Raw genomic sequence first — 19,963 nt, 5'->3', positions numbered from 1 at the left:
CCTGCAACCTATTTGTTTATTATTTTTTGTCCAAAAACCAATTTGTTTATCCACAGGGTAAAACACTCGGTTACCGTTTATTAACAGTAAAATGTCAGAAGTGTTTGAAAGCAGAGGACAAGTATTATCTGCCCTCCTTGTTTCCGTGCCCTTCTTCTGTTTGTCTGGTCACGGTTAAACTACGTCAATATTTTATATTATTATTCATTTTTGTCTTATTATCTTTATAAAAAAACAATATAAAATGTTGATGTGGCTTAACCGTAACCACACAAAATAGGAGAACATAAGAACAAGGAGGGCAGACAATCCTTGTCCTTTGGGGTTTCATATAGATAATAATAAAATAATAACATGAAAAGGAAAGACAACCCACTTTCGGACAAGGATTGTCTGCCCTCCTTGTTCTCATGCCCTCCTGTTTTGAGTAATCACAGTTAAATAACGTTAATATTTTATATTGTTTTTTTATAAAGATAATAAAACAAATAAATAGTAATATAAAATGTTGATATGATTTAACCGTGACCATACAGGAAGGCACGGTAACAAGAAGGGCAGACAATCCTTGTCCAACCCGAAACGATCGGTTACTGTTTATTAACAATACAATGTCAGAAATGACCTTCGTTGTTGCTTACTTTCCTTTTTGTTGTTGCCCCCATTTCTGCAATGAAAAGACGGTAATGCCCCTCTTTTTGCCTGGAATCTTCTCTATTCCTTTCCCCTGCCGTTTCAGTGATTTTTTTTACCTAGCCCACGTGTCGGTCATCGTGAGGTTTGGTTATTAGTTTATACCCACTTTGCTTTTGGTTCAGTTTCCCATACCAAATTCTGCATTTCTATCGTTTTGCAAGCTGTGCGTGTTCCTTTCCTCTGTCCATTCCCGCCTTCGGTCGTCCCTTTCAAATCTCGCTTTGTGTCTGTTTCAGCTCTTTGTTTCCTCACTCAACACCGTATCAGTGTAAGGGTTTTCGGCTTTTGATTTTTCTTTTGTTTGAAACTGAAAAGTTTGGTTTTGATAGATTCGAAAGATTACAAAAGTTAAATCTTTATTTGGGTGAATTTTTAAACCCAGTTTCTCTTATGGATTTTCATTGGTGGTTAAATTGAATTTGGAGGTTTTTATGTGGTCTCAGATGGAAACGATTATACAAGGGATGCAAGATATAAACGGGGTGGAATGTTTTCTGTTCATTTTTTTTTTTTTTTGAAATCATTTTGGGGTTTTGTTTGGTTTTGCTAATTACGGGCTGTTGAACCCAGTAATTTGTCTACACGATATTTTGTTTGGATTAAATTTTAGGTTCTCCAAATCATAAGCTGCGTTTTATTTTGATTATATTGCTTCTTATGTTTATATCAATTTGGTTGCCTCTTATGTTTATGATGGTTCTGATATAGCAATTTGATTAAATTTTAGGTGGCTGACAAGTGTTGCACTGCTCAGATTCCTTTTGTTTAAAACCTCTCAGGTCTTGCAAGTTCTTACTGGTTATTTTTCCCTTCTTTTTCAGCGTGCGTTTTAAATTTTAAATTTTTTTTTTTTTTTGGGTTGTGTCGTTTGATTTAGTTCTTTTTTATTTTCAGGAAGCGATGATTGTCGTCCTGCGCTCTAGCAACTATAAAGATCACAGCTTTAGGTACGCTTACTCTCTGATGAATATCCCAATTTTAAGTCTTAATTGATTTTTGAGTGAAGTGTTTTATGGTTTTGTTGATTTGGCTGGTATGTTTTCATTTGTTTGATTAAAATTTAATTTGGGTTATTGGGTATTTCTTGATTTGAATGATTTCTAAATATTGTTTCTCCCCCAGTTTATGATATGGATAACTGTTGTTGGATAATAGTATGAGCTCAGTTATATTCTTTGAACCAATGACTGCTATTCAATTTGTTTTTTTCTGTGTCTTTTTGAACTTTCATAAGTCATTTAATTTTTCTTAATCAATATTTTGTTTAAGTCTTTACTCCTGCATAGTCATCAAATTTTGATTTAAGTTAGCTTATCTTTCCTTATTTATCTACATTACTTACACAAGATAGTATTGCTATATAACTGATATCTGAGAAATTAATATTTTTACTGATTTAATCATTTATTTTAAGACTTGACGATAACAATTTTTTAACTCATACAAGCTATGCTTGTTTAAGCAGAGATTTAATGAAAGACATTGAGATGACTCCCATCCTTGAGTTACGGCCGTATATAAAGGCTGAGAAAATCAAAGCTCGCGTTTGTAGAATATGGCAATCAACAATTCTCGGAACTACTAAAAAATACACATCTCTACACTGCATTTTGCTTGATGGGACGGTGAGAAAATATTGTTTTATTATTTTGATGAAGAATTATAACAAGAATGATTGACTAGCCAATTAATATTTTTGTTTATCATTCTTTGTAATATATTCAATAATGAATCCTAACTGTATACAGATAATCATAACACATTGATATATATTTTGTCATTAATTTTACATCATTATTTAATTGTGTATCCTGTAATTTATTTAGATTGCAAGTAAACATACGAATTAAATATTTTTAGGTGAACTTCACACTTTGTGATGAACAATACTGGTTGCTCACTTTTCCTTTTTGATTCGGACATCCCAGAAGTTAATGCATACAAGTCGGTGTAAGTATTTCTATAGCTGTTAACACAATTAAACTCTTTTCACTGTTGTAAAAGCTAAAGAAATATTAGTTTCATAAAATTATTCAAACAGTTTCACATTTTCAATCATATAGGTTTGCAAATTGTAATGAGCCTATGAAAATATTGGCCCCTCCTCCAGACAAGTAAATGAGCCTGAAATTTTACACACAGCCAAGATGTTCACAATTGATGAAGTCGCTTTTCTAGATCCTGATTTACACAAGGTATAAAATCTAATTACATGTTTTTAACTCATCTTAAAAACATATGATTGCATTTTTACATTTTTAATAAACATTGTATACATAATTAGTATTCCTTGTACAAAACTATTACAAGCTGTTTTGCAAAATGATACGTTTTTTTTGTAAAGCGTGTGTCAAGTGTTTGGACACGTTATCAATGGTGGTATAGTGTGTATGCCAACTGTGTAAAACAAATGCATAAAGACTTTGACAACTGAACAGCTGATCTGCCAAAACATCCAAACCAAATTCCAACTCCTTGGTAATGTTTAACATGCATTCCTCAAACTTTGTCATAAATTGCTTTAAATATTTGTTATCCTTATCTTTTATTCATTCTTTATATAATCTAACATTTACCAAATCTTTTTTTTCACATTTTTGACATTTTTTCTCATATTTGTATGCACATGGTTTGAATACATTTATGAAGAATGAAATCAGGTCAGATATCCTCACCCTCATTGATTATTTTTCTCGCTGTTTTTCTGCAGCTGTTATCCAAAACTTTGTTAGATTGATACTTAGCTTAAATTTTGTGATGTTAAACAAAAAATTCTTACCTTTCCTGCTTTCACGTTATTTAAATAACTTTCAAATACTATGTGTTCAACAATTAAATCCTTGTTCAAAACATACTTACTGCAGCACAGATTTACCCTTTTTGTACAAAATTGGTATAGCTTATGCACTTTTGATCATGTTATCTTCATTACTTAGTGACTACAATCTGCTTCTTTTCGTTTACACTTGGTCAAATTGTTCCAGTATTGGTTATGGTCTTCACATATACTCTGCTTTTCTCACACGTTAATATGGCTATCATAAATCCAAACTATTAATAAACTTAATAACCAAGAATTTTGTTGTAGATTTAAGTTAAAAAACAAACACTGATCTTTCTGGCTTTATCAATGCTTTCTTCTGTTTTATTTTTATTTGTATAAGTTGAATTCAAGATTATTTTCCCTCAAGCAGTTTCCTTTTTTTTAATCTAGGTATAAAGTCAATTTGGTTCTTGAGTATCACACCATTGAAATCAATGCTCTCATAATTGGAAAATCTGGTGAAAAGCTTTTTGGTGTGCCATGTAAAGACTTAGTACTGAATCAAAGATTAGTTTTACCAACAACAGTTACCAAACGAGTTATTTAAATATAGTTTGTTTTCTTTTCTGCAACTAGGTTGTTTTGACAGTGTAGAACCAAAACTTCATCTGGTGCCCTAAAAAATATACAGTATGGTTCATCAGCATATGTAAAGAACTCTTCCGGATGTTTTATGGCATGCAAATAACTTTTTTTACTCAAAACTTATCAATATTTTTGCATGTTCATACACCAGCACTTCTTAATATTTTGTTTATCATTTCTGGTTCTGGTTAAAAACAACTACAACTACCAGACTGTTAGATGAATGTAATATTTTTTGCATGTACATAGACCAGCATTTTGTAATTTTTTGTATCCAAGTGCTGGTTTCAGTAGAATGATAGCTATAACTACTAAACTATGACAAATGGATGTAATATTTACCAATGAAGTTGTCCATATTTAACTGTTTATCTCTATAGTGTTTCTAATATTTTTGTTATCAATGGTATTAATATTTTGTTACATTGTTTTTAAACCCGCGGCAACGAGCGGGCGTTATACCAAGTGATTATACTATGCGGTACATAGCAAAAGGCCCAAAGGCAGGATTGAAGTTGCCATATGCTTTGGACACCTAGCAACATACGTTGGACTAGACCTGTAAACGGGTCGGGTTTATTGGGTTTGGGTCGGGTTGAACCCGACCCGTTAAGTTAATGGGTCACCCGAACCCAACCCGTTAAGCTAACGGGTCACCCGAACCCGACCCGTTAAGCTAACGGGTCACCCGTTTCATCCGTTAACACCCGTTAACAATTATTATTATTTTTTTTTTTTGCATAAAGTTTATTTTTTGTTCTTAAGACTTTACTAAAATTACTAAAATATCCTCAACTAACGGGTGCTAACGGGTCCTAACGGGTCTAACGGGTTGACCCAAAGTGACCCGTTATTTAACGGGTTGTTAACGGGTTCACCCGTTAGCGACCCGACCCGTTAAGCATCCACCCAAATACAAATATTAACGGGTTGGGTCGGGTCGGGTTAACGGGTTGGGTCCAAAATGCCAGGCCTACGTTGGACACCCAAATCACAACAACACCGATATCAAATATAATTTCCAAACATTAATGTTATTTGTTATTTAGTATTACGGTCTAATGATACTTTTTCAACTAATATGTGTGTTCTAGCTCCCCCTGCTCTCCAAAAACACCCTAGAGGCGCCGCTCCCCCCTTCCCAAACCCAGATTCCTCCAAATCAAGCCTACCTTAACCTGCCAGCCCTTCCTCTTGGGTGGGGTTAGTGGCAACCTCATCTCCTCCTTCCTTTTTCCCCTTCTCCTTCTTCCCTAAGCCCCATCTTCTTCCTATTCTTTTTCTTTGGCCCCTGTTTTTTTGTTGTTTTGCTTTGAGCTTGTCTCATTTTCCTTGAGCTTTGTCACAATTTCTTTGAGATTTGTCTTAATATTTGGCAATTGCATATCTGAGTTTCAGGCTTTTTCCTTCCCAAATTGTTGCTCCCAGTCGCGAGCTCCTGCCCACTTGGTTCAACTATTCGACTCCTTGTGCTCTTCCTCTATGGTCTTCGGTTGGAGGAGTCCCTTGGGATTTCGGTGGCTATTAAAGTGCATTTTGTACTATTTGGTAGGATTATAGGAGCGCTTTTTGCGCAGGTGGCTTGCCCACTCTCATTTTCCGTTCATTCTTTTAGTTTGTCGGTTCTTCTTACCAATGGAGGCAGCTTGGCGATCGTGGTGTGGCTGTTTTGGTGGAAGCAGTTGTTTCTCGTTTCCAGATCTAGGGTTATCAGTTTAGGTTGTACCTTGGGCTCAGCTTGTTTCCTTTACTTTTGTAATGGGTTGCATTTTTACTGTGTTGTGGACTATTTTTGGACTAATCTCACTTTGTATTAGTGTATTTTATCTTTAATGAAATTTAGTTGTTTGACCGGAAAAAAAAAAAAAAAAAAAAAAAAAAAACCTAACATGTGTGTTCTGAAATATAAGTGTTCCTCACAAACAATGGTAAAACTCACATTATTAAATAGTGCGCTAGAAAGAGTTACAGTTTTACTTGTTGACATGGTTTTATCGTGTTTGATTTAAAATATCGACGCACTGTCATCTCGATAAGTTTAAGATGGCCCGTTAGATGTAGCTTCCGCTCAACACTACAAACTGTAAAAGGCGGGCTCACGTTAATCACGCCCTTCGGGCTCTATAAAAACACACACCTCGTTCCTACCGTTTAAACACTCACCATCAAAACGAAATCAAACATTTTAAGGTTGGCCAAAAGAAGAAAGCCAGTATTCAATGGCCTCACTATACCCTCTCAGGCACCCCAGTTCAGGTCGAAACGATGACGTTTCCGCCGACCGCCAAGCCTCCCGGCTCCGCCAATACCCTCTTCCTCGGCGGCGCAGGTTCTTAATTAACTATTCAATTAATTTGATGATAAAGGAACTAATGATAGTTTATTGGGTTTGCATGCTTTTGAGTATACGTTAGAGGTACTGTACTTTGCAAGTGCTAACGTGCGCAGGGGTGAGGGTCTGCCGATCGAGGGCAAGTTCGTGAAGTTCACGGTGATCGGGGGTACTGGAGGATAACGCCGTGCCTGTCCTCGCCGTCAAGTGGAAGGGCAAGACGGCCCAAGAGCTGGCGGACTCCGCCGAGTTCTTCAAGGACGTCGTCACAGGTAAAAATATGACTAGCTAGTTTAGCTTAGAACAGTACCCTACGGTGGCATCAATATGTAGGAAAATGCTATTAACACACTCTTTTTATCTCCCACACTTTTTAAAAAAAAAAATTGTTATTCATCTTCTTCAATTTATTCAATTTAACGGTCGAAAATTGAGATGAGTGTATAAAAAGTAAAAATAGGTGTGTGAATAGCAATACCCAATATATATATTGTTAAAAACAACAAATGTAGATGACTTTCTAATACTATGTTTGAATGAGGGAAATAAATTTAGAATTTTAACAAAAGTTATAATTTATAAATTGATATGCACAAATTTTTTTATTTAGATTTATAAACATAGAAATTTATAATGTCCGCCTGCAAAAAAAAAAACTTGGAATTTGGGACTTCCAATTCTCAAGTTTAAATTTCATATAAATAGGTGTCAATTCCAAATTTCTATATGTATAATGTGAGAGTTTAAAAATAATAATTTCCATATTCAAATTCCATTTTTCTTTTATGTTAACCCAAACAAGAAAATTCATAAATTCTAGAAAATAAAACTCCGTCATTTTAAAATTCTAAAAAATAAAGCTCTGTCATTTTAAAATTCTAAAAAAATAAAATTCCATCATTTTAAATTTTATTATGATCTTAAATTTCTTCGTTCAAACAAAAAATAAGAGAATTCGAATAATGTGTGTCGGGAAAATCTTTTTTTTTTTAATTCAATTTTTTTTAATTTCATTTATTGACATGATTTGTTTAATACTTTGATGAGGACGCCAACAAATAAGATCAGAAATAAATATAAATAAGATTGATTTGAAGTGTCTGATCAGTCAAAGTTTCACAGAGAATCTGCAATCTGACCCAAATTTCGGAAAAAAAAAATATTTAATGGGATTGGATTTGGAACTCTGATGTAGTATAATTCGTAGATAACATATGGGTATTAAAATAGGAGGTAGATTGTCTGCCTTCTTGTTATAGTGTCTTTTCCATTCCCTTCTATTGATGCAGTCACGGTTAAATCATATCAACATTTTATATTTCTATTGTTTTTTGTCTTATTATCTCTATAAAAAAAATTAATATAAAATGACACACCCCATCCCGAAGGAGGGCATGCTGGCCGTCACGTGAGAGTGACGTAACCATTTGCACAGTACGGAAGCTTTAAGATACAATTTAAATTGATACACCCGAAGGTGAGTCCTAATTTTGTCCAATCTGTCAGAACACCGTCGAATTCCTCGTAGTCACCACACCTTTGTGATTCCTGAACCTGGAGGGGCGCAAAACCAAAATTGAGTGGGTCAGTAAAACAATTCTTTTCCAAATCCAAACATTTCTCAAAACGTTGTAACCCCTCTCCGTAAAACCTGTATACTTTCCCAGAAATGTAAAATATAAATATACATATATATTCTCAAAACTTCATTTTTACTATCTCAACATTATCTCTTTATCAATCATGCCATGCCATGTCATCTCAACATTTCTCATATTAATTATGCCATGCCACATCATCTCAACAGTAATAAGGTATGAATGCATCAACATAATCATATCAGGTGCAAGAAAGTAATCAACCGTAGGCCCTCTAATAGCCCTATACGGTTGAACCTAGAGCTCAAAATCTATCATTATCACTCTACCGGAGTCACCTCTGTGACCCGTCCGGCCTTCTGCACACAAGTTACGCTCTAGTGCTTCTCATAAATCATTTGTGCACATAATCTAAGGTCACCCACCAGTCGGAATCTCACTAACACTCTCGCGACTGGTCTGTCGTACCCACTCCGCGTGGACTGTACGACTAGCATCTACTTGGATCCAAGGCGAGCGTGCGATGCGGTGAATACTATAAGCACTAAACCATGGTGCAGGATTTGAGCTCAATATATATCATCATCATCATAACAGTAATTAAATACTCATATGTGCGTCCACCGCACCATTTCATACATATGCATCATAAATCAATTCTTACCTGTGCGTCCACCGCACCAATTCATACATATGCATCATATATTAATTCATGCATGGCATTTCAACTCACATTTCTATATACTTTTCATATCAATTCTATGCATGGTATTTCACTTCCCGTTTTTCCACATAACTCATATGCATTTCATTTTAAACATAATTTCATGCATTTTCAATTTCTGGGAAAACGTTAAGTATATATATATATATACGGAAAACAAAACTGCCCACTCACCTGGAGTTCGTCCAACAACTCCCTAGCACCACACATCAAGGCGTCACGACGATCGCCGCCTAGAATAGTAATCAAATCCAACCTCAGAATTCATATCGATAGAATATATAACTTATATAAAATACGTCACTACGTAGTTCGATCCGGAAGATCTGCCACTCAGATTTTAAATCCATAACTTCCAGAGGTCCACAATATATCTCTAGGATAACATCCTAAAATTTCATTACCATCCAACGGTCGGATCTCCGTCAATTTCCAAAACTAAGTGACGGTTAACATTTTATATTATGGACTTACAATTCCAATTCCGGAAGATCCGTAACTCGGATTCCCAATCCGTAAGTTCCAATAATCCTCAAATATTACGTATTACAACGTATCAAAGTTTGGTGACGATCCAACGGTCGGATCATCAATTCACATTTTCACCTAAATGTGAAAACTATAAAACGTTATTTGAACACCTAACCAACAATCTTCAATAACTTTCTCATACGGTGTTCAATTTAGGTATATGAATATACCACAGTGATCTACTCGACGTCACGGACGTCGACATATTTTTAAAATAATTTAATTTTTATTTTTTATTTTTACTGTAGCACCTTCTTCTTCCTTGGGTCGCCGGACTGGTTTTTCCGGCGGCCGTTTTCTGGGCAGTTTTTCAAATTGCCATAACTTTGTCATTTCTCAACGAAATCAAGTGATTCAAAAACGAAAGTTGTAGCCCTTGAAGAGACAAAGAGAATGGTACCTTTCCCAACACCTAGTTCGCCGTAGTTTGGCCGGAAACTGCCTCGAAAGCCTCAGAGGTCGCCGGAAACTGGGTATTTTTCAAATGAGTATAACTTCTTCAATACTCAACGAAATTGAGTGAAACAAAAAGGAAAGTTGTAGTACTTGACGAGACGAAGAGATTGATACCTACCTCGACGCCTAACTCGCCGGGGATTCGCCGGAAAATGCCTCGAAAGCTCCGGCCAAACTTTGAACTTATCGATCTCCGTGTTCTTACGTCCAAAAACTTCCAACGAAGCACTCCGAGCTTCCTTGGAACCTCACTAAGCTCACTGTGAGCTTGGATTGTCCTAAAACAAAGTCAATTCGAAGATCATGAACAGTGCACTTTCACGGGGAGTTTAGAATCTAGGTTTTCCGAAGTAAAACTTACCTGAAATTGGTGTCTACGTGATCGTGGAGTCTCCAGGAGTTCGATGGTGGTCTTAACTCCGTCGTTGGTGGAAGTTTAAGGTTGTTTTGTGGTTGGTTTGTTCGAACGGAGAAGAAGAGTGACAGAGAGAGAGAGATTCGTGAGGGAGGAGAGAGAGAGACAGTATGCAGAAAATAGGGAGAGGATTGAGGGGTGTGGGGATCCCACATGTCCAACTCAATCCAAATTGTTAAATTTTCGCCCCTTAGTCCCGTTTAAGGGCATTTTCGTCTTTTCATGTCCTCGGAATTAAAATTCCGGGACGGGCTGTGACATAAAATGTTAACGTGGCTTAACCGTGACCGCACAAATAGGAAATGATGCGATGGGCACCATAACAGGAGGGCAGACAATCTGCCTCCATTAAAATATCCATGTACTTGGCCTAGAGCATGATATATACTAGCCTTCACGCACGCGTTCACACATGTATATAAGACATTTTTTAAATTACGGCATTGTTTGGACCCGTTTTTACACCATCGGCCCGAGTAATCGAGGTCGTTGAATGAACTGAATTTTAGACCGTTGAACGACAAAGTGGTTGAGATGATTTTCAATTATTATTGAGGAATAATATTATGATTTTAATCATGGTATTATCTCTTAGTAATATATTAAATTATTTAAACCTAATATTTGTCTAAATCCCCAATTGATTTGGATGATGATGGAATATGGGGATATGCATTAAGGTATGGCATCAGATAACAACATGCAAAGATATTGGGGATACGTTTTGCATATGTGGTATTGCTTTGGCTACGTGACACGTGCACAATTAGGACTCCTATGGAAAGTGGTATTTGATGGAAGATGGCATCTCAAGTGATTAGCTAAATATTGCAATTAAATTGCATGCATGGTTGCACCTGGACAGGTGTCGTGGGAAAGAAAGCATTATAATTTCTATTGGGAGTCTTGGCTATGACTAACAGCTTAATGGGATAAAGCAAGGCTACTTATATAGTCATCAAGATAAGAAGCCTAGGTGGGCTAGACTTCTAATGTGATGTGATAAGACTAGATAGGTTTTTATCCTATTTGAAAAGTCATGAACAACAATCTGAAGGATGTGCCTTGGCTCCTGATGCGGATCAAGTTCAGTTCCACAAATTAAAGTTGCAGTTGGACTTTACGAAATTATCTGGCCGCACCACACAACATTTGCTCCTATAAATACAGAGGCAGTGGCAACGGAAAAGCCCCCTCCCATTCAACATACAAATTGCCCTGCGCAAACTCTCGCTCTACGCAAAACCTCTCAACAACCTTGAGATTTTTATTTTCTTTTTCCCCGACATACCTTCAGTTTGGATAAACAGCACTATGGAGGCAACCGGCAAACATCTTCAGTTTGGATAAACAGCACTGTTGTCGTAGAATCAGCCGACCGTGAAGCACCTTCAGTTTGGATAAACAACATTGCAACAGGGTCGACTGGTTATCTATCCAAGTCTTGGTCGAGAAGGATTTTCGGATCCTTATTGGCAGAGGTCATCTCATCAGCCTTCTCGGCGAAGTGAGGTGTTACTAGGGGTCGTCACATTGAACGTCGAGTTGTCTTATGATTGGATACTCACAAGTAGGTTTTAGAGTTCGGCATTCTGACGGTCGAACCATGTTTACCATCAAGACATATATTTGTTTTGAGTATCTGTGCCCCTATACTTTGGTGTCGATTCGGCGTGCTTATACTCTTACGAATATAATCACCGTGACCGAATCCGGCGCCGACGATTTGTGAACTTCGCAGAACTAGTAGCCTTGTCTTTAGGCTCTAGAACCCGAAGGCCGAGAATGTTCCTTCCTCGGCCGCAATCGCAAGATCGAGAAGTCAACCGCGGACCCAACGCAACATCAACAAATTTTACTCCTTGGCCGACAAGTTGGCACGCCCCGCATACAACTGAATGACGTAGTTAGCTTACTAATTACTCGGCATACGCACCACGTAGGTTTAGTAGTTTTTAGGGTCAACATGCATGCTACGCACGACTTATACATTTTAAATGTATTTATATGCGTAAATTGACAAAAGGAAAGTTAAATATTTGAAATAAATGAATAATTTTAGATCATGCTAGAAGACACCTCTCATAAACCAATTAAAGCAGTTGAATTCATATAATAAAATCGATTTCTATAGAATTTACATTAAGAATAGAGAAAATAATATTTAATAAATAGAATCACATTATTGCTAACTCATTGTAAGGCTAAGACCACCACCTCCCCCTTAGTGTAGATAATATCGTTTGTTAAAAAAAATTGACAATTAATTTAATTACATTATTATCCGTGTACGAAAAACCTTTTTTATAAAGAAAATAATATTTAATAAACAACTTATTGAATCACATTATTACTAATCTATTGTAAGATACTAATTAAAAAAAAACTTTACTAATTTATAATTGGCACTACACGCCTCTTAAAATATTTTGAACACAATAGTCATCATTTTCCTTATTTTTTTATTATATTTTTCTTTCTCCTTCACGTGGGTACCATCAACTTTCACATAACCTTTCATTTTTTTTAAATTCTTTTCTCTCTTCCCACTTATATTTATATTATATTTTATGATAACCAAATTATCAAATTAGCCCTGCATTATTTGATATATTATATTTGGTTGCTTTTTGATTTTTTTGGTTGATGGGCAATTTTATCCTATTTTATTTTTGTCAAATGCGTGACCTCAAAGTTTTTGTTAGCACACATGACCCCAAATCGGGGCTATCTAGTTACAATTTAACTTTGTTCCTCCATGTAAAAAATGGGTAGAGGAGTAAAAAAGGCTGGAGGTGAGAATGGGAAGGAGAACAGGAACAAAGTAAAAATGGGAAGGAGAACAGGAACAGAGTAAAAATGGAGAAGTGAAAATGGGATAAGGAAGTCGGCTGAAGTAAAAATGAGAAATAAATGAGGTTAACAAATGTTGGCGGTTGTATTCGCCAGGACATTGAAATTCGATAGATTTTTTAAACATTGTGTCAGTTATATCCGCCAAAAAATGAAAATCTGACAGACTTTGCATTATTATGTCAGACGGCGCATTTATGAAAGTTGGATGGAAGATATATAAATGTCAGAGAACGCATTTATGAAGGTCAGACTAGTGTCGGTTATATCCGACAACCTACATATTTTGTGTCGGTGTTAGCCGACACAAACATCCAAAAACCGCCACAAAGTTTTCCTCCGTCGGTGTTTGTGCGCTTTTAATTTTTTTGAGTCAAAGGCGCGGGAAAAATCCGGCCTAAATTTTTTTTTCCTTTTACTGTCGGTTATATCTGACAGGTACGTGAGTAAAAAAAAAATGAAACCATATGTTTTTAAATACCATTTTAAATTTTACCACATAAACTAAAATATTTTAAATAAAAAGCACCACACAAATTTAAATATAGTCTAATGATTACTTAAAAAGCATAAAGTAAATTATAAAACTATTCCATTTCATCTTCTATTAGGTCATCGGCGGTATTGACAAAATCAGGGAACTGGGTAGGCAACGGTAATACTTCGTGAAAAGGAGTCTCTTCCACGCCAACCCTTGTATGCAAATTTTCATTGTCAAGTAAACGATCATCTAAATCAGGTATGACATAATCATCAAGTGCATCGTTATCCTCTAATACGTCAAATAAATCTCTCGGCTGCGTTCGAACAACAACATGCCAATCTTTTTCAATTGTGTCCTCCACATAAAATGCTTGTAATGCTTGTAAAGCTAATATGAAAAGATCCTCTTTAAATCCCAATCGATTGAAGTTTACTAAAGTAAATCCATATTGATTAGTCTTCATACCTCTTGGACTTTCACTATTAACCCATTCGCACTTAAACAACATCACAGCTCGACCCCTGTCTCCTGCTTCAGTAGGGCCACAATATCTAACCTCAAACATAGCCATGACTCTGCCATAACAATTCACTTGCCCAATTGTACCAGGGACATTTGTAGGTACAAAGACACCATAATTTTGATTCTTGTATTTATCGTCTACATATTTTGTACGAAACTGAACCCATGAAATATGTACGAGAGCATCGTTTTCTACATTGCCCAACCGAAGTATCTTTCTTTGGTTTTCCAAAGTAAATCTCAAAGTACAAAGTTCTTCAAGACATTGTAAACCAGTCCACTGCCTTGGTGCACTACGATGCTCTCGTCGACCATTAAAAGATGTGGTTTGCCTTCGAAACCTATGATCAGCAGGAAGAAAGCGTCGATGCCCTAAATAGCAAATCTTACGACTCGCCGGCAAGTAAATAGATTCTTTATCATGCATACAATGTGGACATGCTTTATATCCATGTGTACTCCATCCTGATAACATTCCATAAGCTGGAAAATCACTTATAGTCCATAGGACGGCAGCCTTCATCGTAAATTTTGGTTGGAATACGCATCATAAGTAGGAGTGCCCACATCCCACAACTCATTCAACTCATCAATCAATGGACGCATATACACATCAATCTCTTTACCCGGGCTGCGTGGTCCTGGTATTAATAGAGACAACAACAAATTTGGTTACTTCATACACATCCAGGGAGGTAAATTGTAAACTGAAAGCACCACAGGCCATGTGCTATGGTCTTGCCTCATTTTTCCAAAATGATTAAATCATCACTGGCCAACCCCATTCGGACATTTCAAATTTCTAATCCAAACTCCGGATATAAATTATCCAAATGCTTCTATGCTGGAGAATCTGAAGGATGTCTCATAAACCAATCCTTAGGACATTCAGTTGCGTGCCACCTCATATGCTCAGCTGTATGCTTTGACATATACAACCGCTGCAATCGTGGTTTTAAAGGAAAATACCACATAACCTTAGCTGCAATTTTTTTTCTAGAGCCATCCTCTTCATTGACATTTTTATATCTTGATTCACCACAAACTGAGCATTCGATCAACTTTGCAGTTTCTTTCCAATAAATTATGCAATTATTGGGATACGCATCAATCTTCACATACGTCAGACCCAAGTCATTTATAAGTTTTTTTTGCCTTATAACAAGATTCAGGCAAACAATTTCCATCAGGCAACATTTTTTTAATTAACTCGAGTAACGTGGTGAAGATCCCGTTCGGCATTCTTGCTAAACACTTAATCTGATACAATCTTACAACTGCCTCCAATTTTTTAAATTCCTTACAACCTGGCCACAAATCTTGATATGCCTCTTCAAGCAACTTAAAAAAAGTCTCGACCTCTTTTGGATTCCTTTCCCCAGAAATGGGCTCAATAGACGGCCCAATACCTTCTTCCATTAATGGTTGGACAAATACATCATTAAGAACATCATGAATACCAGTCAACCGATCTCCTGTTTCAATAGATGGCCCAACACCTTCTTCTCCAATCCCCATATTTTGCTCTCCCATGAAAGATTCCCCATGATGTTGCCATGAAGCATTTTTGTAATCTTTATCCATATCATACAACACAAGATGTTCGACAATAGTTTTTCTAATAAAAGTATATCGATTACAACATCTTTTGCAAGTACATCTAAACTTATCAGGGTCAACACCATTCGCAACTGCTTGATCCAAAAACAAATTAATTCCATCTGTATACGCTTCCAAATTTCGCGATATTGTCAACCAACTCTTTTCCATGTTTTACCACTGTACGGTAGCAAATATTACGTTGAAACTAAGATGCCTACAATCTTTCAATCCCTATCATGTAGGCATAACTATTAGAAATTTCAATCCCTATCTTTCAACCTCGAACTATCACAATTGCAATTTAATTTCCAACACCTATCACAGTAAAACAAATTAAAAAAACAATAAAAGGTTAACAAAAATATGTTTATCTACACTCTTCATTATTTATTAAATTTAAGTTTTGTATATCCTCATAGCAATTAGAGTGAAATATTTAATTAGTTAACATAATATATACCTATATTACTAATATTACCAATTTATGTTATATTAAATATTGTCAATTTAACATAAATATTTACAAATAATATTTATCTCAATTTCTTTATAACAATTTAAGTAAATCAAATAAAGTAATGGAACACAAATATTCCTAATTTATATTACTAATTAAATTAAAATCTCTAAATAAATAATCAAATAAAGTAATGGAACACAAATATTTCTAATTTATCTTACTAGTTAAACAAACAATTTAAACATCAAGAAGTTCAGTAATAAAACCTGAACTATTGAAGAATTATGTCGTCGATCTACTCTTTGTGTACTCAACCACCTAAATAAAGCCCCTACAAAATCAAATCATAAAATAAAAATAAGTCATTAAGTGCTTGATGAAGAAATAAATAGAAGATAAAAGTATGGAAGCAAAAGAAAATGAAAAACTTACTATGAGATGAAGTACTTGATGAAGAAATAAATAAAAAGTATGAAAGCGAAAGAAATGAAAAACTTACTGTGAGATGAAGAGAACAAAAAGATTGATGATGAAGAGTAGAAAATGATTGAAAATTGAAGATTGAAGACGAAGATTGAAGATTGAAGATTGAAGATTGAAGATGAAGATTGAAGATTGAAGATTGAAGATTGAAAATGAAGATTGTGGGTTGAAGATGAAGAATAGAATGAAATATGAAACTAAAAAACTTTTGGAATAAAAATATTAAACTATTAAATTTTTGTCGGTTTTAACCGACAAAAAATTCAAATAATAATGGCTAGAATACTAAAATAATAAAGTACTAAATTTCTGTGGGTTATAACCGACACCATGAACTCCAAAACCGCCAAAATATAAAATAAAAAATTCAAAATTCCTGACGGTTATAAGAATTTTGCGTCAGTTTAATCCGACAGTAATTACTGTCGGTTATATGCGACAAAAATTGACTTTTATCCAACACTAACTAAATTATGTGTCGGATATCTTTTATCCAACAGAATGCCTCGTTAACCGCCACCATCATCCGACACTTAAGCTAGTATTGTAGTAGTGAATTGATAGAATCACATTATTGCTAACACATTGTAAGGCTAAGACCACCACCTCCACTCCACCTTAGTGTAGATAATATCGTTTGTTAAAAAAAATTGACAATTAATTTAATTACATTATTATCCACGTGCGAAAAACCTTTTTTATAAAGAAAATAATATTTAATAAACAACTGATTGAATCACATTATTGCTAATCTATTGTAAGATACTAATTTAAAAAAAAAAACTTTATTAATTTATAATCGGCACTACACGCCTCTTAAAATATTTTGAACACAATAGTCATCATTTTCTTTATTTTTTTATTATATTTTTCTTTCTCCTTCACATGGGTACCATCAACTTTCACATATCCTTTCATTTTTTTTAAATTCTTTTCTCTCTTCCCACTTATATTTATATTATATTTCACGATAACCAAATTATCAAATTAGCCTTGCATTATTTGATATATTATATTTGGTTGCTTTTGGAATTTTTTGGTTGATGGACAATTTTATCCTATTTTATTTTTGTCAAATGCGTGACCTCAAAGTTTTTGTTAGCACGCATGACCCCAAATTGGGGCTATCTAGTTACAATTTAACATGTGATCTGTCCCATCTTTTACGTAGGACCATTTGAGAAATTCACACATGTGACGTTCATACAACACTTAACTGGCAGACAATACTCAGAGAAGGTTGCAGAGAATAATATTTAATAAACAATTGATTAAATCACATTATTGCTAGTCTATTGTAAGATACTAAAAAAAAAAAAAACTTTACTAATTTATAATCGGCACTACACGCCTCTAAAAATATTTTGAACACAATAGTCATCATTTTCCTTATTTTTTTATTATATTTTTCTTTCTCCTTCACGTGGGTACCATCAACTTTCACATATCCTTTCATTTTTTTTAATTCTTTTCTCTCTTCCCACTTATATTTATATTATATTTTATGATAACCAAATTATCAAATTAGCCTTGCATTATTTGATATATTATATTTGGTTGCTTTTCAATTTTTTTGGTTGATGGGCAATTTTATCCTATTTTATTTTTGTCAAATGCGTGACCTCAAAGTTTTTGTTAGCACGCTTGACCCCAAATTGGGGCTATCTAGTTACAATTTAACATGTGATCTGTCCCATCTTTTACGTAGGACCATTTGAGAAATTCACACAGGTGACGTTCATACAACACTTAACTGGCAGGCAATACTCAGAGAAGGTTGCAGAGAATTGCATTGCCTCTTGGAAATTAGCCGGATTTTACAGCGGGGAAGAAGCCAAAGCCATTGAAACGTTCCTAGAGGTCTTCAAAGATCAAACCTTTCCTCATGGCTCCTCTGTCTCTTTCACTCAATCACCACCGCATGGCTCATCAACGGTAACTAGAACTTACGTACGCATATATAATCTTTTTTTATCTTTATATATTTTATTATATAACCGAGGTGTGAAATCGAATTTGAAACCTTGAGTGCTAAAGTGAATGCTCTTAACTAACCAAGCTAAGAATCCTTTAGTGTGCATATATAATCTTGATTAATTAATTAGTAATAAGGGTTCATGTATAATAGTCTTCACTATATCTACTGCTACAGATTAGCTTCTCGAAAGATGAATCCATCCCACAAGTGGGGAATGAGGTGATGGTGAATAAACTACTCGGAGAGGCAATTCTGGAGTCAATCATCGGAAAGCACGGTGTTTCGCCTGCGGCAAGGCAACGCTTGCCCCAGAGGTTATCGGATTTGTTGACTGAAAAGCCTGAACTGTTGGGGGTTGGAAAGCCAACAAACCAAGTTGAGGTTGGGGGCAACTGATCAGACAGGAGAAATAAAAAAAAATGGTTCTCGCTAGCTATGTTATGTCCCCTTAAAATGAGAAAAGTTGTTTCTTGTTTGTTATCATGTCATGGTTTCTTTTGTTTAATGTAATAAGTAACTTTTTTATGGGTGTGTTAGCTAAATGCTTGCATTCTCCTTTTGAGGATGAGTTAATTCCCCCACTTGTAATAATGTATTTTCACTGTGAAAAATTTATAATCGAAATTGTTCAGTCTTTTAATCTTCATTTGGAGGCCATTCATGCGGAAAAATATTTGAATCGGTGATTGTTTAGTCATTTAAATGTATTTAATTAAATCAACGATTCATCATAAATATGATATTTAGTACCTACATAGAGTACTAATAAGTGAATAAGCCTTAAAAGGAAGAAAGTTTAATTATCCTATAAATTCATCACATCACATGTTGTGTCTTGGTCCGTTCGTTAATACAGAAACAAGATTCAGATTACCTCACCGAGATATTTATGAGGTTCGGCAAAAACTTGTCTACGTTCCAAAAGAAATATTGCTCTTCACCATGAGAATAACAGTACAAGTTACACATGAGTTAAATCGACATAACCCAATCTCAAATCCCTTGTACACCCACGTACTCATAGAATTTTCCCACTAGCCTCACTCTACCCCAAAAGTTCTTTCACTAGAATACTTTTCACTCTAGCTCTCTTGATTTTCTCTCAACCCATGTTCAACATTTCCCATGGGAGAGCCGTATGCTTTCCCCCTTAGATGCTTCTATGATGCTTACCTTCCAACTTTCCAAGCATAATTAATGCACAAATATTGCATCTAGTTATAGGCATACACTAGCAACTATGCCAACAACTAAGACCAAAAAATCTTAAGTTCACACGACATAGTCATCACCTAGCCTACTTACCATGCACCAAAGTCTATACCTAACCTATAGTGTACAACTTTTATTCCATTTACCATTTAATGCGTAGAAGAGAAAGCATGCACAATTGCGTGCAAGCAAACACAAACTCATAATT

At 35.2% G+C, this 19,963-nt stretch overlaps 1 protein-coding gene, 1 long non-coding RNA gene and 1 pseudogene across 3 annotated transcripts; 2 read left to right on the top strand and 1 right to left on the bottom strand.

The window, feature by feature from the left end:
• Nucleotides 1–354: 354 nt before the first annotated feature.
• LOC103411616 (uncharacterized) lies at nt 355–4,476 on the top strand. Its single transcript, XM_070825767.1, has 8 exons — nt 355–427; nt 537–589; nt 819–964; nt 1,424–1,475; nt 1,591–1,643; nt 2,162–2,321; nt 2,557–2,646; nt 2,760–4,476. The coding sequence occupies exons 1-7, from the start codon at nt 355–357 to the stop codon at nt 2,608–2,610; spliced, it is 591 nt and encodes a 196-aa protein (XP_070681868.1). The 3' UTR covers nt 2,611–2,646; nt 2,760–4,476.
• On the top strand, nt 2,844–19,183 carry LOC103454447 (chalcone--flavanone isomerase-like; annotated as a pseudogene).
• LOC139197444 (uncharacterized) lies at nt 7,733–10,334 on the bottom strand. Of its 2 annotated transcripts, XR_011582873.1 has the most exons (5): nt 10,108–10,334; nt 9,865–10,024; nt 9,691–9,759; nt 8,934–8,992; nt 7,733–7,991 (listed from the first exon to the last, which is right to left on the bottom strand). It is a non-coding gene; the product is annotated as an uncharacterized lncRNA (long non-coding RNA). The 2 variants fall into 2 exon arrangements; XR_011582874.1 differs by lacking the exon at nt 9,691–9,759 and having other exon boundaries at nt 10,108–10,331.
• Nucleotides 19,184–19,963: the final 780 nt, after the last annotated feature.

The sequence above is a fragment of the Malus domestica genome, chromosome 07 (genome assembly GCF_042453785.1).
Source record: "Malus domestica chromosome 07, GDT2T_hap1".
NCBI lineage: Eukaryota > Viridiplantae > Streptophyta > Magnoliopsida > Rosales > Rosaceae > Malus > Malus domestica.
The sequence above is the reverse complement of the archived record's forward strand: the minus strand, read 5'-3'. Positions and strand labels throughout refer to the sequence as shown.